The sequence below is a fragment of the Saccopteryx leptura genome, chromosome 3 (genome assembly GCF_036850995.1).
Source record: "Saccopteryx leptura isolate mSacLep1 chromosome 3, mSacLep1_pri_phased_curated, whole genome shotgun sequence".
Classification (NCBI taxonomy): domain Eukaryota; kingdom Metazoa; phylum Chordata; class Mammalia; order Chiroptera; family Emballonuridae; genus Saccopteryx; species Saccopteryx leptura.
The window spans coordinates 22132361-22155421 of NC_089505.1; the positions used below are offsets into that span (position 1 = coordinate 22132361).

General features: G+C 40.9%; 1 protein-coding gene across 2 annotated transcripts in view; it reads right to left on the minus strand.

The window, feature by feature from the left end:
• Positions 1-291: 291 nt before the first annotated feature.
• AIG1 (androgen induced 1) overlaps positions 292-23061 on the minus strand; it is a 205710-nt gene continuing 182940 nt past the window's right edge. For both annotated transcript variants that reach the window (XM_066373092.1, XM_066373091.1), the window contains 2 exons: positions 7063-7226; positions 292-959 (listed from right to left, as the gene is read on the minus strand). In XM_066373092.1, the coding sequence (XP_066229189.1) occupies positions 932-959; positions 7063-7226 (192 nt within the window). In that variant the 3' untranslated portion in view covers positions 292-931. The remainder of the gene's footprint in view (positions 960-7062; positions 7227-23061) is intronic.

Sequence of the window (23061 nt, forward strand, 5' to 3'; positions counted from 1 at the left end):
TATTAGTTCTTTCATTATATTTCTCTAAGATGTATTTTTAAGTGTTTTCTACTACATGTTCGGCATTACTATAGTAATATTTAAAAATAATCATGGTCAAATACTTTATAACTTAGCTTTTTTTCCCCCCTAAAAATTATTCTCTTTGGATTTATAAAAAAGATACATATTTTTATAATTGGAAAATTATAAGAACCAGAGTAAACCTATTTTTTACAGGTAATAGACACAAAGTAAGAAAGAAAACATCAATGTTCTTAGGATTTGAGTTGCATCATGAAGATGTCAGACTAAGGGTTGCTTGGTTTTTATTAAAGTTATAGTTTACATTTAGGAAAAGTTTCATAAGATTAAACCATGAGATACAAAAAATTCAGGGATTTGACTAATTTGATGCACTTTTTACTAGCATTGCCTGCTTGAGGCAACTATGACATTATTACAATAGGAACCATCCGTGACATCCATCCAGACTGCACTGTGGCCCGGGTTTGTTTCTCCAGCCACCTGTAGGACAAATAGGCCAATGCCTTGTTCACATTGGCTCCTCTGATTTTCACAGATTTCTCAACAAGGAACACAATAGAATTTTATTCTTAATGGTGTTCTAATTGCATGAATTAAAATCCCATGACCAATTTTAGTTTCAAAACCAGAAGAGGGGAAAAAACGATGTTATTATCAATCATGAACTTGGAAAGAGTTCTTTAACAAATGACGAGTGGGCATTATTTTGGGAACAACTGTATTCTATTCTTATATAGCATATTTCTCTATAAAAGGTGCCCTTGCTCTGGGGCCTGGAAGGGGAGGCACATTCTATTGCGTTCTCTGAGGCTTCCTTTTTCGTACTGCCAACGCCCAGGGGGTAATGAGTCTTCAACGTCAACTCGCTTCAGCTCTTCCATGTTGCCTTAGATCTCATTCCAGTTTAGGCTTCTCTTTCTCTTCTTCCATACCTAGAATACAGGCAACGGCCTTTGTGTGAACATCAGATTAAACTATGAGCAGCTTTGCCAAGCTGCCTAAAAAAACCTTTTCTTTCTACACTTCCCGTTCACCCTCCTGCACGCACCCCTTTTTCTCCCACTGAGAAGAAAAGTCACTTAGAGCTTTATCCAAAAACTTTCTCAATGACCTCTCTCCCCACCCTTACCCCCAAATCAGGAGGTAACATCTCGGGGACACACCCAGTTCCTGCGGCTTCTGCCAGTGAAGGACTCAAGTTAGTTCTTGACTCATTGAGTTTGCACCAAAACCCCAACCAGACTGATCTGTAACCAGATACTAGCGATAGGAGGTGTGCGGCTGACAAATTTTAGACAGAATTTATTTTTTTTTATCTTAGTCCTGTCCCTTCCCAAGACAAGGACTCTTGCATTTTCAAAAGTCAAGACTTATATTTTAAGCATATAAAGAACAGATTAACCACAAGAACTGTTTATTTCCATACCTGTCTGTACTTAAACCCCAGTTTTCTACAACCCAAGCCTTGTAGAACTATGTGTTTCTCCATGAGAGACTCCCATGGACGGGACCAGTTAGATATCTATCTGTCTGTTGTCTGTAATGAATAGTTAATGATGTCTCATTTTCCTAGAGATGAAAATGTTCAAGTCATTCTCATGAATTAAGTTAAATCTGGCAAATGCTTCCCACTTCATTTTTTTTCTAGCTAAAGATTCTTTTTTTCCTGATACTAAATTCTCAGTGATTTTTTTGCTGGAACGAAAGAACAGTCAAATGTTGCTTTGAAGGTTATGTTGGTTTTCTTTTATAAATTGCAAGCTCTCTGAGGGTGGGGCTCTTAACTGTTTTATTCTGGATTATATCTTTAGCACAGCATACAGTGTCTGTTTCCTAGTGGGAGCTCAGTTCATCTTTACTGAATCAATTAAGAAACATTAAACAGAGAAGAAGTCTTATGGTTTGTGGGAAAGCAGAATAAAATATAGAACTTCACTATATAACTGCAGAGTGTCACCGTGGTAGGATTTACATTAGAAGAGATGCTCCCCACCCTCCACCAGCTCCTAGTATGAATTCTGTGAGGTCAGGGTGATGGCGGTGGAATGTGGATAACATGTTCTGAACAGGTGTCCTTAGACATTCTTTTAGGTTTGGTTTTCATGACTAAGGAACTGGCAGAGATCTGTTACACTGTATTTTTTCCAAAGTAATTCTCAGAATCATATTAAGGAAAACTTCAAATCAAGGAGTCAGGACATTTGAAGGGCGGAGGAATAGGGTTGAGAGGAGGAAGCAGGCGGTGTTGTTGGGTAACCAAGGAGAAGGCAGGAAAACACAACGCAGATTCTATCCAAACAGCACACATGACCTGGGTCCCAACTGCATCCCCTGTTCATCCCTGGGGAGAAGCCATCAGGAGTGTAAGCTGGGTCTCCACTTTACCCCACGTTCGTCCCTTGCTTGTTTTTCTTTTTCAAGTGTGTTTCCTCCTAAGTGTTTTCCTGCAGATGGGTTGACTTGGCAGCAGGAGTGGAATCTTCAAAAGCAGGGGTGGAGAACGAGGGGTGGTCACTGACCCAGACGGGGAAAATGGCTCCCCACCTACTTTCGTTTGGCAGCGTGGAGGTAGAAGGAAAGAAATTAGACAGCTATAAATAATACTGGGAAGAACCAGAGGTATAACTTCCACACAAACGGCTCAAAGAGACCTGTCGCAAAGCTGAGGCCGGAGGTGCCTTTGGGAACGTGGAGGAGGCGCCAATTGTCTCTGAGAGCCTCAGTCCCCTGGGGTCCCCCTGGGCCAGGCGAGGGCAGAGGGCGGCGCTGGCACGTTGCGGGCCGACGTGGGCCTGTGTGGCACGTGAGCTGCCTGGGCAGCTGAGAGAGGAGCAAGGTGGAACATTCTGTCACACAGGCCTGGCTCTAACCTCCTCTGTCTGCTTTCTCCGCTCTGACCTAAGCCTTTCCCCACTGGACGCTTTCTCTGCTGGTTGTATGAAGTTTGACTTTAATAAGTTCCAATATGACACATTGGAATTGGAATACATTCTTAGCTAAAGTATAGAAACATTTCAGCTGTTGTTGGTTGAATAGTGTCCCCCATCAGATTCATATGTTGAAGTCCTAATTCCTAGTACCTCAGAATGTGAAAGAAGGATGCTTACTAAAGAGATTAGGCCTGTGACCTGTGGATTCTCAGCAAATCCAGGAAAGACCTGTGGGAGACCTGATGACTTGGACCCCCATGAATTACATGGAGAGCTGAAAGGGTTTTGAGAATTCTGTCCCTGCAGAGACGTTGCCAGCAGGCTGAAAGGGACAGGATGAAATGAAGGAGGGACAACTCCAGAGGGTTTGTTTCAGGGGCTAGATCCTCCTCGGGTGCAGAGGGTAGGGCTGCCGCCCGGGGCCCAGGGTGCAGGGTCACGGCCCCTCCTGGTGAGTCCTGAGGACAGAACATGCAGCCAAAGAGGATTCTTCTCCAGCTTGAAAATCGAACAGAATTTGCCCTCCTAGCTTTTAGACTTGGTTCTTACCCTGTGGTTTCTTTCTTTTGGAAACAGAATGTATATTTTATGCCTGTCAAGCCATTGCATTTTGGAAGCAGAAAACTTCCTATTTGGTTTGACAGGTTCATCACCGGAGAGCAATTTTGCTTCTGGATGAATCATACCCCCCAGTTTTACCTGTATGTCATTTAGAATTTTAGATGATATTTAAGGTGTGATTTGGGGCTTAAGAGTTGAGGCTAGAAAGACTTTGGGGGCTGTTGGAATGGGTTTTTCATGAATGTAGGGCATGCATTTTGGGGGGGCAGGAGGCAGAGTGTTATAGGCTCAATTGTGTCTCTCTGAATCTATAATAACTCCCAGAACTTTAGAATGTGACTGTATTTGGAGATATCGCCTTTACCAAGTTAAAATGAAATCCTCAGGGTGGGCCTACTTAAATAACAATGGAAGTCTTCATAGAAAATAGAAATTGGGAGACAGCTTCACTTACAAGTGAGGACACCATGTGATCATGAGGATAGCTATCTGTAAGCCAAGGAGAGAGCCCCGGAACAGAACCCCCCTCCCAGTTCTCAGAAAGAACCCATACTTTGATTTTGGACTTCTGGGATGCAAAACTGTGAGACATGACATTTCTATTGTTAAAGTCATCTAGTTTGTGATATTTCATTGTAGCAGCCGTAGCAAATGAATACAATATCCACAGAACCATCTAGAGCAGGGGTCTCAAACTCAACTCAGCATGTGGGCCGCAGAGCAAGATCACAGCCGTTTGGCGGGCCACACTAGGTTTACAAAAGGCAACTGTTACGCAACACTTTTCTCACTGCAGCTGAAAACAAGAAAAAATCAGTACAACAAGCACAATCGTACATGCAGTTTACTCAGTGTCACAAAACGACCAGAAACTGTAGTTCGCATCACAACTGCTGTTAACTAAGCTAATATCTAGCTAGGATGCTAGAGAAATGAAAAATACAAGTAGGCCCCTAGGCTTAATTAATTTTATCCAAAATATTTTGAACTTCGTGGATTAGTCTGTGGGCCACACAAAATTGTTCAGCGGGCCGCGAGTTTGAGACCCCTGATCTAGAGTTACTTTCTTTTAAAAAGAGCAAATGATTACCTATTAATTTAGCCTATTTTTAGGCCTTTTTTCAGAGTTGGTATCAGGTTGGTCTATTTTGTTATTTTATAAGCTTGGTCCATAGCTCTGAGTGAACTTTCTGAACTCTCATGTGCCTGGTTTTCCAGTGGTGACAGTCTGGTAGTTTCTAGAATTATCATTGGACTGAACATCCGTCCTAAAATGTTGGCTCTGCGACCGACGGGTTTGGTGGGTTACTTAAGATTTCTGGGCCTCTGTTGACTCTTAATAAAAGGAAAGGTTTGCATTAGATTGTTTCTATTCTCCTTTTTAGTATTAAGATTCTGTAATAATGTGATTTCATCTTGTAGTTGCAGCCAATGTAACATAACCAAGTGGAAGAAGTTGAGTCATTAAAAACCGTTGTGCATAAGAAGAAGGGGGCTCAAATGTGGTATGCCTACTTCTTGGGGGACTTTAGTTTGGGGTGTGGTAAATGTACTCAGGATTGTAATACTGTACTTGGTTGTATTAAATTCATTCTAACACACACATATGCGTGCATACACACAAACACACACACCATATACTGCTTTTAATCAACAGTTTCAAATTCAACTACTTATAGAACCAGGCAGCTAATGTGACTGAGCAAAGTGGCCAGGTGAGGACTACAGTAAATTAGAGGGCCATTTAAAGGGGGCAGCTGATCCTCAATTCCAAATCACTGTTACTGCAAGAGAACAGTAGGCTCAGTGTTGCCAGATCTTAAAATTTTGAAATGTTGGTTCCAAACAAAAGTTCCATTGTGTTGGTCTAATGAAACTTTTTGGCAGGTAAGATTTGGAAGAGGCCATCAATTTGTGATCTGTCTTAGATGTGAAAAAGATGCCCACTTGGCACAAGACATCTGTCCCATGGAATTAACTAGGTGGTCACATGTAGATAAAATTAATCTCTATACCTACTATGTACAAAATGTTGGTCAACTTTAACTTATGGTGCTTAAGAGACTGGCACAAATTAAAATGAACAGATGGTTTAAAAAAACTTAGTTTCACTATTCATTTTTTGACTGCTGAGACTCAATCTAGATTGGATTTCTTTCTCTCCTGGTTTCAGGCCATCTTCTCTTAGAAGTAGTAGAACAATGGCCAAGAGACCATTGGAATCAAGCCAGCTGAGAAGAAACAGGCAGTTGTAAATACTTCCTGAGTAACATATATTGGACATGTTTGCTTAAATTGATATATGGCCTTTCTCCCAAAAATCTGAAAAAGTTTACATTTTACAAAATTTTTAACACATTTTGAAAGTTAGCTAAATACTTTGATAAGTTAATTAATAAAGAAAGATTACTATTCCCATTGAACAGAAAGGAAAATTATTAAAAGATTAATTTCTGGTCCCTTAAGCTGAGGCCTGAATTGAATACAGAATTTTGACACTTATTCTAATTGACCACTTATTAAAATCAAGCCAGCTGCTGGGCAAAGAAGCCCTCAACCTCCTCCGGGCCATTTCACATTTGCTAACACTGACACGCATACCATCTTAGAAGATACACGCTCAGAAGAGTCTGATTCAATAACCACGCAATGACTGTTTTATTTGTCTAGTTAGGTCACGTTCCTGGCATTGGGTCTGGCACCAAGCAGGGTACTCAATGTCTGTGGAACACAGATCAATTTCTGGTGATGTCTAGAATGCTGTGACTGTTTCGGAGGGCAAGCCCAGAGCTCTCTAAATTCCCCACATCCTCTTGCCTGTGGATGTATTTTCATGCAGGACTCAAATCACTACACATCTGTGCTGTAGCTTTTTCCACCTTCCCACTTTTATGTTACCTCACACATACTTTGGATGGGTTTTGCACAACTTGGATAAGATTACGTGCCTTGACCAGATGGAGGCTCTGCCACAAACAGAAACAAAAGGGAAATCAAATCGTAGGTTAAGAGAGTTCTTGCAGCACTAAGATGTTGCCCTTTACTGCTTGTACTTCTCTGCCACCTTCAACCCTTGAACAGTCCCTGGGAATGACAGTGGCCTGGGCCTTCTGTACTGCTTAGCAGGATGGTGGCGAGACATCTCTGAGGCTACTGCACCCGTGGAAATTTCTAGATCTGAGGGATTTCTATTGAGGCTGGTTACATTTAATAATTTACCTATTTAATTTCGGGTCCTTTAGCTAAGGCAGTGTCTTATTAATCAGAGTGAACTCCCTGAGTTTTTTTCTGTTAACACCACATTTCTCCCTATAAAATTTTATAGACATGCTTCTTTCCGCTTAGATTTGGATGTTTTACTAGCTAATAAGACAAAGGGAGTAATAAACCTTTCAGGAAACTGCCAGGAGCTCTTAAATGAACATTGCTGTTATAAAAAGGTGACTCTAAGTGACCTGTGCTGTAGCGGAATTTCCCTTCTGTCTCTCCACACACTTTTCAAGATGGCAATCCTCTCGCTTTCTGCACCCCTAACAATACTTACTTCTCTGTGTATCCCAGATGTAGCTGTTCAGAGCTTCTCCCAGCAGGTACAAAAAGTTCATTAAGATGGTTGTAGACCCAAAGAAGATGATCCTGGCTCCTGGGCCAATGTGTTCCAGGAAAGGGTACACCCACATCCCAGTTACATGATGTATCCAACACACCCTGCAGTGGAATGACAGCGGAGACAAAGACAGGAGTTACTTTCATGTCTGATTTCAAAGCTGCCGATATTACAAATATGGACCTCCCTGTGCCCCCACCCCTTCCAACTATTCTTCCACAATGCCAGTCACAGTTTTGCTTCTAACAGTCAGGAGCTACCAGAAATTTTGTTGTGTTGTGTTTGTTTGACTTTTTATTCTGAAATAATTTTAGACTCACATAAGAGTTGCAAACATGGTACAGAGAGTTCCAGGATACCCTTCACTCAGCTTCCCTGCACGTTAACAACTTGTATAACTGTGGTCTAGTTACTAAATGAAGTGGTTAACATCGGTATAATACTACCAGCTTGAACTGCAGATTTTATTTAGAATTCTGTTTTCTTGTTAATGTCCTTTATCTGGTCCAGGACCCTATGTTGTATTTCGTGCTTTTCAATTAGGTCTTCCCAGGCCACCGTAAAAATCGCCACCCTTATCCTGAGGCTCGCTATTCTCTATCTCTTTGTTTTTCTCACCAGCCACTTAATGTACTGTATGTTCTCTTATCTGATTATTGTGTGTCCAGTGAGCACAGGAATTCTTCTCTATGATCAGCCCTTGGACCAGTGTCTGGCACATAGGATGCACTCAATAATTACTTGTTAAATTAATAAATGAATAAAAAAGAGAAAAATCAACATCTGTTTATTGAGCCTTCCTTATATAAAAGACTCTTTTCCAGTAACTTTAAAAAATAATTAAAAGAAATCTGTTCCCCCCACACCAGTTCCTAGTTGGCAAACCGTTTTTTGTTTTGCTGTAGAGAGTACATGTTCTTAGTGAAGCTTTTCTTTTAGAAAGTTTTCTTGACTTAGTAGGTCATCAAACCATCTCAGATACAGATGTCCTGTGATGTGGTGTTTCACCCGGATTGCTGTGAATGGTGCTTCACCTGTCCCAACAGGTTGTCCTTTCACCATTTCTTTCCTTGATATAATCAGGGCTCAATTTTCTGCACAAAAATGACTCACAGACTTGCTCATCTACTTGCCGAGATTTCTTGGTTCTTGGTTGCCTTTCAATTCCTATCTCAACCTACGGCTGTCTCATCTTAATGCCAAATAGCATCTGCATAATGTAATGATAACCAATTTTAATTTTAGTCTAAAATGGATAACCATGATCTGTTGTTTATATGTGTATGCATACATGTGTACACACATATATATGCATGTTATAGTGTGATAACTCTTCTGGGACTGTATTTCATTAAATGTACCTCCATCATCAATCACTGTAATGTGCAATTAAAATGACATTTACTAATGCCTCTTATTTGAGTACTGTGATGCACACTAGGGATACAGAAGTAACTGAGGAAAGGTGGTTCTTGTCTTCATGCAGTGTAGTTTAATGAGGAATACAGATATTAAAAGGGAAGTATGGTAAGCAGGATGATCAGAATTAAGAAAAAGTTAAGTGTAAGATGTCTTGGGTGCTCAGGAATCATTTCCTGTTTTGTTTTGTTTTTTTTTGAACCTTGCACTTACCATGAGTGTTTCTTTCTTTTGTGTATTCAACTTCCTTTCAAATCAATTTTTTTTCACAACAAAAATGTTTCCACCAACTTCACAAATACTGCTCTATACTTCTCTTTCTCTTCAAAGGCAAACTCTTATTCAGTGAGCCTATCCTCATTGACTCCATATTATACCCTGCACTCATCCTCTGCCTACATCAGTCTTCTGTTCTTGATGCTCCACTCAAACATACGGGCTCCTTGACATCAGGTTCTTCTGGTTTTCCTCTTTGGGCTGTTCTTCTTGGATCTTTTTGTAAGTTCACCCTTCATCATTCTACCATGAAATGTTGAATTTCCTTAAGGTTAGGTTTTAAAACCTTCTTATATTACACTGGGGAATAAAATTTTTGTTGCATCCACAAAAAACACTTGTTCTTACCTAATTTGAGTGTGCTGATCTCAAATCTGACATTAGTTTTTCTCTGTAAGCTACAGTTTTTTTGCAATTCAAGATTTTAGGTTTTTATCTTATTGTAAAATTTTCAACATTTAGTTTAACATAATGAAGTAGAATGTCTTCTTGGGCATCATCTTTGTGAAAATATAATAATTTATATAATGCAGTAAATATACTAATACATTAAAATATGATTGCATCAGAATTTGTCTACAATTTCTGTAGAACATATTAAAACACTTATTTTAATCATAAAATTTGCACAAAACTTATTTAAATTCTATTCAGGCAAGCATTTGCATTTGTAGCTCTTGCGTTTGTGTACTTGTTGAGGACAATCTTGTCTGATACTCCAGCAGTAGTCTGTTCATCACTAGCAGCTCCAGGATTTTGGGGAAACTTATCAAGGTGACTGTTCAGGAAGTCAATCTTAATGCTCATGTTACATCCAATGTCGCAGAAAGCCAACAGCATCCTTTGAACCAAAGGTTCATAGTTTTCTGCTTTTTTTTTTTTTTTGCCAAGGAAGTTCTTTGTAACTGTCACAAAAGACTGCCACGCTGCTTTCTCCTCTTTATTTATTTTCCTGGCAAATTCTTCATCATGTATGAGGGTTTGAATTTGATATCCATCAAATACACCTGCTTTTATCTTCTCGAAAGACAAGGCAAGAAAAGCAGAAACAATATGTTGAAAGCATTCACTTTTCTATTCAGAGCCTGAACAAACTGCTTCATTAAGCCAAGTTTGATGTGAAGTGGGGGGAAAATGATCCTGTCTGGATTAACTACAGGTTCACTCACAATATTTTGCATCCCTACTTCCAGAGCTTCACGTTTCAGCCACTCCCTCTGTGTCCAGTGTTTCTCCTGAGCTTGGCTGTCCCACAAACACAGAAAGCAAGGATACTTCGTGAAACCTCTCTGTTGTCCTAGCAGGAAATTTACCATTTTAAGATCCACATAAATAATCCAATTATGCTCCTCATACTTCAGAAACTCGAGGACAATTTTCATGTCATTCTTACTAAGTCATTCAATTCATGTTGGCTAAACTGCTGAGGGGTTAATGACTGCTTGGCATCAGAAGAAGACCCTTCAGATTCTACAACCATTTCCTCATGCATCTTATCAAAATACACTTGATCACCATGTTCACTTTCTTTGTCCTTAGAAGAAATAAAACCATTGAAAACTGGAACCGGGAGTGTCTCAGAGTGTGGGATAGGTCGTATTGCTGAAGGAATGTTAGGATATGCGATCATATGCTGTTTTTTTTTGCCGATGCCCTTTGTATGGATCAGACAGAAATAACAGTCACTGCTGTGGTCCTTAGGTTCATGCCAAACCATGGGAATATCAAAAGGCATTCCTTTGCATTTTCTTTTGTCCAGTCATGAAGCATTTCCTCACAATTATGACACACAATATGAGGAGCCCAATTCTTGTCTTGATTGCCAAGGGGAACTTGAAAATAGGCAATATATGCATGTATCACAAATGATGAAATATTGTGCCTTTGACGTTGAAGTGTGTAACAGCCACATATATAAGGTCTACCGGAAAGTTCTGTCCGTTTCTATCACAACAAGTTTCGACACGTAAGCACATGTTTATTTGGCACATGTGTGCCTCTCTATTTTTATCACTTAATGTATACATACTGACATAGCAAATTAACTAAAACAAAGTTGATTCATGTTAGTCTTATGTGTGAAGCGATAGTGTACCCATGGCTACTGATAAAGTTCATTTACACCACTGTATTTTCTACGAATTTCAACAAGGAAGAAATGCTACAGAAGCATGTAGAAATTTAATGAAAGTGTTTGGTGAAGGTACAGTTTCTGATAGAAACATGCAGAAGATGGTTCGAAAAATTCGAAACAGGTGATTTCGACCTTTCTGATAAGCCACGTTCTGGGCGACCATCTTTGATTGATGACGATGTTGTTAAGACCATGTTGGAGCAAGATCCTTTTCTGACAACATCAGAGATCGCAGAAAGGCTTAATTCAGCTCAGCAAACCATTTCGGACCATATTTGGAAGATAGGATTGGTGTGAAAATATATTATTTAATAAAGTTTATTGACGGTAAGAAAAATTTGTATTTTGTTTATGGACAGAACTTTCTGGTAGACCTTATATAACAGAAGGTGTCAGGACTATTCTTACATTTACGCCTACTTGAAGAAGCCATGGTTCAATCTTAAAATAAAATAAGAGGGTGTTTTTATCAGATAATAATTTTTTACATTTAAAAACAACTATAATTATGTAAAAGTGATGTTTGTAAAACATTAATTGCCTTGTGGTTATGTTCAATCCAAGAGTTGTTGCCCTTTAACTCAAATTTAAAAACCAATGCATGCCATTAACTGTAATAAAAAGAAATTAAAATTGCATAAAAACTAGAGCATGCACCAAAAACAGATTTCAGATTTGGAATCAGCGATGCAGGAATATATAGAAAAAGTTCTAAAACCTCATGCAACAGAAAATGAAAAAAAGAAATTGTTCCCCAGTGTTATGCACTCTCAGTTGATGTGTTTATTCACACCTGCTGCTTCAAGTCTACGACCTATACATCCGTATCACACTAACTTATGTCCCGGTCTAGATCCCCACTCTGTTCCAGGACAGCTTATCAAACAGTTCTCATCACAGCTCATTTTGCACAATTTGCACATCATAGATACCCCAGACTTGATATATCTGCAGCCAATGTCACGCTTGTTTCCCTCAAACCTGGTCCTCCTCTGGTGTCCTTTATCTCTGTGAATAGTCCTACCTCCATTCAGCATTACAACTCAAACCTGGGAGTCATCTTTGTTACTTTCCTCTCTTTCATCACACATCTTCAATCCATTACTTTGTCTTGTCAAGGTTATCTCACTCAATCATCTCTCCAATAAGTTATTTTTTTCCATCTCCATCACCGGCATCTTAATTTGTGTTATGATCATCTATATATGTCTGGAGTACTGCTGGAGTTTCTCATTTCTCTCCATATCTGCTTTTGTCTCCTTCCAATTCATCCTCACAATGGCCAGAAGAATCTTTTCAAACCAGAAATCTGAACATATTATAGCCTTGCCTCAAACATGTCAGTTGATTCCCATTGCTTTTTTGTTAAAGACACACATTTTTAAAAAGTCTAGAGTGCCCTTCATAGTGTGGCTTCTACCTTTTTCATCCCTAATAGTATGACTTGCTTTTGTTATGCTGGCTTTCGTTTAGTTCCTTGATGTTGCCGTGTTCTTTCCTGCCATATGGATTTTCCCATGCTCCTTTTTTTCTGTCTATGCTGTTGGTTACTCAATACTTTGACTCATTAAATTATATTTCTCCTTTATATCTTAGCTCAACTATTATAACTAACCACTCATCACTAAGGAAAGCTTTCTCTGACTTATTAGATTGAGGCAGATTTTATAAGCTCTTTCAAAACCATGAATCTCTCTTGTTTTTAAAGCTTTTCTTTTTATTAGTACTTAAATTTGAATGACATATTTATTTGTATAATACTTCTTTTCTTTTAGAGTATATAATTTTTTGAAGGGAGGGATCGTGTCTTTTTCTTTATTACTCAGTGTGTCCTCAGCACTTGCCACAATGCCTGTCACATAGTAGGAGAAGGAATAAAGTAGCATTTAAGCTGTGCTAGGAGGAGTAAGAGTTAATTGAACAAAGATGGGAGGCAAGTCTTGCTGGCCAAATGGAATAACGTGTCCAAAGACCTGAAAACAAAGGAGAGCTTCCAGATATTCAAGGAGAAAACATTTTGTTGAGATCAAGGGGTAGAGGACATGAAGGGCAGCAGTTGCTACACTGTGCGCGGCTTTTAAAACTGTGGTAAGAAATGTAGACTCAATCCTGGTGTGGATATTGGGAAGTCTTTGCTGAGTATTAAATGAATGTGAAGCAGATCAGGTGGTCAGAAGAGCAGGTGTTGGCTCTCTAAGATGTTTGCAAGCTGGTTGGCTGGTAGCTTAAATTCAACCGTGCAGGGAGTACTTACACCAAGGACTGGTAAACACTACCCGTTGGGCTTCCTCCCCCTCACCTCCAGAAAAGCTGGTTGTTAAACATTTGCCAGTAACCCACTGGTTACTAGCATTAAGAATAGAAGAAAAGGCCCTGGCCGGTTGGCTCAGCGGTAGAGCGTCGGCCTGGCGTGCGGTGGACCCCGGTTCGATTCCCGGCTAGCGCACATAGGGGAAGCGCCCATTTGCTTCTCCACCCCCACCCCCTCCTTCCTCTCTGTCTCTCCCCCTCCCGCAGCCAAGGCTCCATTGGAGCGAGGATGGCCCGGGTGCTGGGGATGGCTCCTTGGCCTCTGCCCCAGGCGCTAGAGTGGCTCTGGTCACGGCAGAGCGACGCCGCGGAGGGGCAGAGCATCGCCCCCTGGTGGGCGTGCCAGGTGGATCCCGGTCGGGCGCATGCGGGAGTCTGTCTGTCTCTCCCCGTTTCCAGCTTCAGAAAAATACCAAAAAAAAAAAAAAAAAAAAAAGAATAGAAGAAAACATGATAAAACTACCAGAAGGCTTTGCATACAATGATAATTTTTGTGTTGTTTTCTCTTGTGTGTGTGCAAGTGTGTGTGTACACGCATGTACGTGGATGCTGGCCGGGTCACGATGTGAAAGATATTTTTATTTATTTATATTTTTACTCACCGTAAAATAAATTTGCAAAGCACTGATTTAGGAAATAAGAATTAAAAGAAGTTGGTGATTGATGGGACTCAGGCAGTTAGGGAACTGAGATGAGTTAAGGATTAATCATAGATTCCTGGCTTGATTAAGTAGGCGGAACACGCTGCCATTTCCTGAGCTAGGGAATGCCGTAAGGGAGCTGGTCGACGGGGATGACGAGTTCAGTCTGGACATGCTGAGATTGAGGAATCTGTAAGATAGCCAAGTGGAGATATCCTGACACCAGTTACATGGGTTCACGCTGTAGAGAAAGGACTCACATGGCAATGCAGATGTTGGGTGCACTGGCCAAAAGATGGTGTTTGAAGCCACCAGAACAGATTGAGATCACCCAGGCAGAGGATAAGGTATGAATAAAGTGAGTCCATGGGGCAGCCGTAAAAAAAGATCAAGATTTAAAGGAGTTCAAGGAGGATGAGGCACAAAGAAAACCAAAACAAGGTGGGCTAGGACATAAAAAGGCAGACAGAAAAGTGTAGCGTCTTGAATCTAATGAACAAGTGGATCAAGGGTAGAGCAGACCACATTTATTAGCACAGCATCTTTGAGAAGTGAGAATAATTAGAAAACAGACTTTCCACCTACAGAGCAGAAGCAGGATATCTGTCCTGATTTCAAGAGGTATATGTATCATTCAAACCACCTTTAGATGCTGAATGGGTACAAATGAAAAATAGTAAGTAAAGAGAAACCGACCTTGACAAGCTCAGTAGCTCCTTACTCCATATGGCCAAATGTCATCCTATCACAGAATTCACGAGTTATTATGTGGGGGTCACTGGAGTCTGTGAGGGGCATAGCATCCCTCTCTCTTCTGCATCTGCCACCTTTGTTTATCCTGTATAGACACACATATCTATCTTACTTCTGATGACCTTTCAGCTCTTAAGATTAGCGTATTTTAAAGAGGATTTAAAAATTCCTTAAATTAATCATATTTTGGTAAGGAGCTAGGCTATTTGGCAACCAGGTTGTTAAGTCCTTAGACACACAGAACACAGATTGAATGTAGAAATAGCTACTGTTAATAGCTAATGATACTGACTTCTCAGCGACAGGCACTATGCTGAAGGTTTTACACGAGCAACTCTTTGGTGCAGGTGTCATGGCAATGCCATTTTATAGACATTTACAGATGAAGCCCTGGGAGGCGCAGTGAGGGGAGAATTGTGGCTATGTAGCTCAGCAGTGTGCTCTCAGCTTCTGTGCCAGGCTCCTCTAGCACTGTGGAGACTAGGATCCGACGGATGGGAGCCAGGCTCTGCATGGCTCCTGGTGTGCTCAGAACCCAAATTATCCAACTATAACATCTTTGTGTAAATTTTCTTTTTCTTTTTGTCCTCTGAGTCTAAAAGTAACTCACACTCACTCTAGAAGTGTGTGAAATATAGACATATTGCAAGATGCAAGATAGGCCAGTTTGGGTGAAGTTTGAATGTAAGTCTGAGTCTCTTATAAAACCCAGGGAGTTTTGAAAACTTCCTTCGAAGAGAGGAGAGCCACTGCAGGGGTAAGTAGTCAACACTTCCGAGAAGGCAGTTACACCTGGTGTGCGTTTACTCTCCTGGAATTTACTCCACTGCTTGGCAGGCAGTGAGCCCGCCCCGCGGGGTGCAGGGAGACAGGGCGTGTGCGTCAGCTCCTCACCCAGTGGCTGTCTGTGTGTCTCCCACGGTGCCTCCAACCTGAGGCTGCTCAAGGACTTTGCAAGGTCAATGCTGACTTTAGACTGCCCCTCTCTTTAGATCTAAGGATCTCATTTTAGGGCTTTCCTTAGGTCCCTTAGACCAGCTCCTGAGTATTGATGGTATGTTACATTTTTGAAAACCTCAAATGTTGGAGTTTCCTGGAATTCATGTACTCATTTATTCACCATACATTTCTTGAGCCCCCACTGTGTGCCAGGTGGCACAAGCAACAGTGGGCACGCAAAGGTGTGCCCTTGAGGATGAGACAGTACAGAGGGGCTGCCAAGCTTCCCACCGAAAAGACTACATTCCAGGGAATACGACAAAGGATGTCTGCCGAGATGGAAACAGGGCTCTGGAAACAGAGCTCGGAAAGTCCTCTTCAATGATGAGTGCGATAGTTCTAGAGAATTAATGCATCAACAGGCCAATACCAAATGGAGGGGTCCCATCTGAGGCACTGTGGGAATGAATGCCCTGTAGCTGAATTGCAGGGATCATTTTAGAAGTTACACAGAATAATATAATCCTTCCCTTACTGTGGGTTTAATGGAGGATTCCTCCAGGCAATCTTTTAAGGCACAACCATACTTTAAGGTGGATCAAAGTCTTTCCAATGTTCTCATTGGAGCTAGCCCAAATTTGTAGAGCCTGGGCTATATCTACACATAAGGCTGGTGTTACCGGTGTGCCCCCCAGGCAGTCACTTGTGGCCCCGTGATCAGAGGGACCCTCACTTGGTTTACTGCTGTGCTCTCACTGTCTTGAAATTCTTAATAATTTTTGAAGGGGTTCTGCATTTTTATTTGGCACTAGGCCCCCCAGATTATGTAGCTGTGTTATCTATATTTTGGATCAACCTCCAGCTCATCCACATAGTAGTAGTTTACCGTGGATATTATTTAACTTCTCGAGCCTCAGTTTCCCCTCTGGTAAAAGGGTATAAACTGCCACCTTAGCGATGTTCTTAGCACCATCAACTTAAGTCAAACAGGGAAGACCTGGCCCTGGCCAGTTGGCTCAGCGGTAGAGCGTCGGCCTGGCGTGCGGGGGACCCGGGTTTGATTCCCAGCCAGGGCACATAGGAGAAGCGCCCATTTGCTTCCCCACCCCACCCCCTCCTTCCTCTCTGTCTCTCTCTTCCCCTCCCGCAGCCAAGGCTCCATTGGAGCAAAGATGGCCTGGGTGCTGGGGATGGCTCCTTGGCCTCTGCCCCAGGCGCTAGAGTGGCTCTGGTCCCGTCAGAGCGACGCCCCGGAGGGGCAGAGCATCGCCCCTGGTGGGCGTGACGGGTGGATCCCAGTTGGGCGCATGCGGGAGTCTGTCTGACTGTCTCTCCCCTTTTCAGCTTCAGAAAAAATACAAAAAAAAACCAAAACAAAAAACAAACAAACAAAAAAAACCAGGGAAGACCAAGCAAACAAAAACAAAACACCCTCCTGCCGCTGCTCCTTACGCATAAATATATAATGTTTCCCCGTACTTCTCACACACAAAGATGTTTTCAAGGTTCCAAGTCCCTCCACCCATCCCTGGAGAAAGAGGCAAATTGTGCATGCCTCCCAGACTGGATTCCTGTAGTGAGGTAATGAGGGAATGTGTTTTCGTCCTGACTCTCAATCATAAATATCAGAGTAATTTATCCACACAGGAGGCCAATACTTCACTTCAAAACGTTTTCCCCAACACATGCCCTGGCACTCGTCTAAACTAGTTTCAAATGCTTTACTTCCTCCGAGCCCCACTTTCTCCGGCCTACCTGGTCTTACGGCGATGTTTCTGTGAAGAGGGTTCAGTTCGGATTTCCCTTAATAACATTCATACCGGCTTTGCTTAACTTTAATCATCTGGACCTTCTCAAAACATATAGGTGCCAAACATCACGTTGACACATTGGACATTGTAGGGAACATTGTGTTTGTTCTGGAGAGAAGTGTGTGTGTGGGGGTGTAGGCAGTGAGGACTCATGGCCCAAACCATCATCAGGGCTGCTTTGGTGTGAGGAGCCCATGTTAAGATGGAGGAACATCTTAAATCCCACAGCAGAAAGTTGTCATTTTTAGTTTTGTAGAAATGATCTGTAGTGATTTTTTTCCTCCCTCCCTCCCTCCCTCCCTCCCTCCCTTCCTCCTCCCTTCCTTCCTTCCTTCCTTCCTTCCTTCCTTCCTTCCTTCCTTCCTTCCTTCCTTCCTTCCTTCCTTCCTCCCTCCCTTCCTTCTTTCCTTCCTTCTTTCCTTCCCTTCTTCCCTTCTTCCTCCTCCCCCTTTCTTTTTCTTTTTTGCAACGACTAAAGCAAGAATTATTGGCCATGCAGGAGGAAAGTCAGAAAAGAAGACCTTGGAGACAGGTTGAGAGGTTAGCCCGGGAAGAGCTGCCACTGCCCACTGCTCCCCTGGTCGCAAGTTTCTCGGTCGTGTTTCTTGAGCACATTTTGCGCGTCTCCCTCGAGTGGACGCTTCTTTCTTAGGACCACAAGCAATGTGTTGGTTATCCCTGTCATGATGACATCTTCCTTGACTGTGCAATATCCTTGGACTTCCAATCTTTCTCTGTAATCGCCAACCTTTTCTAATAAATAGCAAACTTTTTAGACATTTCTTTTTTTTTTTTTAATTTTTATTTTTTTGTATTTTTCCGAAGCTGGAAACGGGGAGAGACAGTCAGACAGACTCCCGCATGCGCCCGACCGGGACCGGGATCCACCTGGCACGCCCACCAGGGGGCGACGCTCTGCCCACCAGGGAGCGATGCTCTGCCCCTCCGGGGCGTCGCTGTGTTGCGACCAGAGCCACTATAGCGCCTGGGGCAGAGGCCAAGGAGCCATCCCCAGCGCCCGGGCCATCTTTGCTCCAATGGAGCCTCCGCTGTGGGAGGGGAAGAGAGAGACAGAGAGGAAGGAGAGGGGGAGGGGTGCAGCAGATGGGCGCTTCTCCTGTGTGCCCTGGCCGGGAATCGAACCTGGGACTTCTGCACGCCAGGCCGACGCTCTACCACTGAGCCAACCGGCCAGGGCCAGACATTTCTTAAGCTCCTGCTTAGTGGCAGTGCCCAGTGTCATATTAGAGTGAAGCTGTTCCAGTATTATCTGTCACAACTCTCCTCTGTGTGCTGCTTCTACACCTGCTAAATGTTCCTTTTATGTTTTCATTGGACAAATGTGTATCAGTGCGTCGAGTGTGCCAGACCCGTGAATGTAGCAGTTTAGGAAGTAAATGTGGTCCCTGCCCTTGTGACAGGATTCCCAGTCTAACAGTAATACAGACATCAGGTGACACTGTAGTGTTATGCCCTGACTAGTGCAAAGGAGAAGGGCAGACTCAATTATTTTTTTAAGTTGAGTTTTAGTGTTTACTTTTTTCAACTTCATTTTAATTTTTATCAGAATTAAATCATCAAAAAGTTCTGGAAAGCTCATGAAAAGAAGCAGAAACTCCCTGCCCAACCCAACTGTAACTCTGGGTCTCTTTCCTGTGCCGTGTCCTCCGCCCCAGAGGAAGCCACCTCCAGTAATTTTAGCTGTGACTTCTAGCTTTTATACTCATATTTCTTAAAAACAGCCATATATTGCTGCTTCTTGATTCACCCTTGTTAGAAATTATCATAAGACTTCCTAATATGAAAGATGTGGGTTCAGCCCTCTTACAACCTTTCTCCTCATTTACCCTCACTTAATATTCACCAAATACTTTTATATCCTATTTCGGGGGCCTACATTAGTTTTCAGTATTTTTTTCCTTATGCTTTTTGTGTTTATATCTAAAATTTCTGCTAAGCCAACTTCCTTGTATTTTCTTCTGGAAATTTCTAATATTAAGTTTTACATTTAGGTTTATGATGTATTTTGAGTTAATTTCTGTGAAAGGTTAAGGTTTGTGTCTAAATTCAGTTTCCCTGTGAACTTCCAATTGTTCCTGGGCCATTTGTTGAAAAGATACCCTTCCTTCATTGAATTGCCTTTCCTCCTTAGTAAAATATCAGTTGACTATATTTATGTCAATCTATTTCCGGGCTCTCTACTCTGCTCCACTGAACCTCATCATGTTTATTGTTTTGCCAAGACCAGTTTTTTGATGACTGGAGCTTTATAGTAAGTCTTGAGTCAGATAGTGTCAGTTCTCCAATTGTCTCTTTCTTCTTCAGTACTGAGTTGGCTATTCTGGGGTTTTTGCCTTTCAGCATAAAATTCAGAATCAGTTTGTCAGTATCTATAAAAAAATTTGCAAAGATTTTGGTTAGGCTTGGGTGCAATCCATAGATCAAGCTGGTAAGAACAGACATTTTAACAATATTGGGATTTCCAATCCAGACACATAGACTGTCTATCCACTTATTTACATGCTACTTCTTTCATCAGTGTTACAGTTTTGCATATTAATGTTATACATATTTTGCTAGATTTATATCTAAGTATTTCATATTTTGGTACTATAGTGAATGGTATTACTTTCAGTTACAAATATCAATTTCTTGTAGTTAATATATAGGAATACAATCAAATTTTCACATTAACCTTGTATCTAGTTGCTAATTAATTCCAGGAGTGTTTTTGTAAATTCTTTGGGGTTGTCTACATGTCATTTGTGAACAAAGACAGTTTCACTCTTTCCTATTAATCTGATACCTTCTACTTTCTTTTCTCATCCAATTGCACTAGTTAGAGTTTTCTGTACAACATTAAATATACAGAAACAGTGAGAAGGAATATCCTTGCGTTACCACCAACTTTAAGAGAAAGCATCCAGTTTTTTATTACTTTCTTTGGTCTGAAATGTGCATTGTTTGAAATAAATCTAGCTCTACTGGCTTTATTTTCATTAGTACTAGCATCTTTCTCTATCCCTTTACTCTTAGCCTGTCTATGTCTTTATATTTAAAGTGGGGTTTCTGTATGCAAAAGTTATTTGGGTATTGTTTTGTAAATCTACTGTGACAATTTGCTTTTTAATTACTGTATTCGGACTATTTATGTTTAAAGTGATAATTGATATAGTTGGATTAATAACTACCTTGTTTGTATTTTTCATTTATTGCATATTTTTCTTTCTCTTTTTTTCTATTTTCTCTGGTTTTAATGATTTTACATGCTTCTATTTCCCCTTCTCTCTCTGTATATCAATTAAACTTTTTTTTGTGTGACAATGACAGAGATAGAGAGAGACAGAAAGAGAGACAGGCACAGATAGACAGGAAGGGAGAGATGAGAAGCATCAAGTTTTCATTGAGGGCACCTTAGTTGTCCATTGATTCCTTTATCATATGTGCCTTGACCCGGGGGGCTACAGAAGACTGAGTGACCCCTTGCTCAAGCCGAAAAGCTTGGGTTCAAGCTGGTGAGCCTTGCTCAAACCAGATGAGCCCGTGCTCAAGCTGCTGACCTTGGGGCCTCAAACCTGGGTCCTCTGAATCCTAGTCCGACGCTCTATCTACTGTGCAACCGCCTGGTCAGGCTCATTTAAACATTTTTATGCAAACTTTATCTAGTGTTTCTATAGAGTTGCAGTATAAATTTACAACAAATCTAAACCCACTTTCAAATATCTATTTATCTAAACCCACTTTCAAATTATCTATTTACAGATAGTTCAGATACCTTTTATTTCACTTTTACTTATTCCTTTTTGCATGTTCTTCCTTTTTTATGTAGATTTAAGTGTCTGACCTATATAATTTTCCTCTTCCTGAAGAACACCTTTTAACCTTCTTTTAGGGCCGGTCTGCAGGCAATGAATTCCCTCAGTTTTATTTTGTATAACACAAAAATCTTTATTTCTCCTTCATTTTTGAAAGATAATTTTGCCAGATACAGAAAACTCTAGGTTAATGTTTATTTTCTTTCAACATTTTAAATATTTTACTTCACGGTCCTCCCGCTTGCAGTGGTTTCTGATGAAAAGTACAAATCCTATCCTTATTCTGCTGTAAGTAAACAGTGTTTCCCCACCTTCACTCCTCACCTTCCCTCTTTCAAATATATCTTTGGTCTTCTGCAGCTTGGATATGACATTTGTACATTTTTGGTACTTATCCTGTTCAGTAGTCTCTGAGCTTCCTGAATCTGGATCTGTGGTTTGGCGTCATCAGTTTTGGAAAATTCTTAGCCATTCTTACTTCAAACATTTATTCTCTGCTCTCTCTCTTCCTGCTGATATTCCAATTTTGTGCATGTTACACCTTTTGATCTTGCTTCACAGTTCTCAGGTGTTCTGTTCCATCTTTTTCATTCTTTTATCTTTTTTTCTCTTGCAGTTCATATGAGAAGTTTCTATTGATGATTGTTCTGCTCACAGATTCTGTCCTTGACTGTGCCCCATCTACGGGTGAGTCTGTCAAAGGCACTCTTTATTTCTGTTATTGTTTTTTATTTATGGCCTTCCTTTTGGATTCCTTCTTAAGAGTTTCTTACTCTGCTTCTACTACCCTTGTTTTAACATGTTAATCATAGTTATTTTAAATTTCTTGTCTAATAATTTCAAAATTTGTGACATGTTTGGTTTTGATGTTTCCTTTGTCTCTTCAGACTTTATCAATTATTTACTATTTTACTGTTATCATGCTTTTTAACTCTTTTGTTGAAAGTCAGGCCTAATGTCTCTGGTACTAGAAATTGAGGCAAATAGAATTTTAGTTTGCTGTTATTATGAATTGGACTTGGGTTGTGTTTAATGTTTGCTATAGCCATAGATGCCAGAAGCTTTAATTTTCTTTAGTGTCCTTGTTTTTCTCTTCATTTTGTTTTCAATTTCCCTAAGAACTCCTTGTTAGATAAAGTCTGTGTCTTTTAGCTCTTTCAGTTGTAATCCCCTATCATACTAGAGTCCTGTTGATGTGGTAGCAGATCTGCATTGGGGATGTGTTCTGTAATCAGTTGGTTAAATCTTAGTCTATCAGTAGGCATGTGTCCTAATCTGTGAAAAAGGTAAGCTAGAGGGAGCTAGAGTTGAGTATTTCCCCTTCCATTGAGTCGATAATGCTCTGGTAATGACTCTTCCCCTTTAAAGAAGCCTTCATTCTTGAGAATGTGCTGGGTGTATTTCAGAAAGGTTACATTTGCTCTCTTCTTGCCAGAAACACAAGTGTTGTTCTTGGCTTTTCACCATTGGTCTCATTCATCTTTGAATCTCTATCAGTTAGTACAGCCAATATATAGTAAATACTGCATATATTTATAGTACAAATAAATCAGTGAATAAAGGTAAATCCATAAAGAAGGTGGTTTAGAGTAAAAAGCAAAGAGTATTTCTACCTCAACACTGGTGAATACATTCAAAATGCAGGTAGTATTTTAAATTTTATATCCACTAAACAGAGGCGAAGATATTTGGTTTTTCTAATTTTTAAAATGGAAAAACAGTGGTGCTTGGCATACTGCATAGACAATAGAAGGCCTTCCTTCTTCCAGAAGAGCGGTCTGGTTCACTGTTCGGTTTCTAAAGGCAGAGCAGGAGTCTACTGGGCTGGCTTTTGGAGC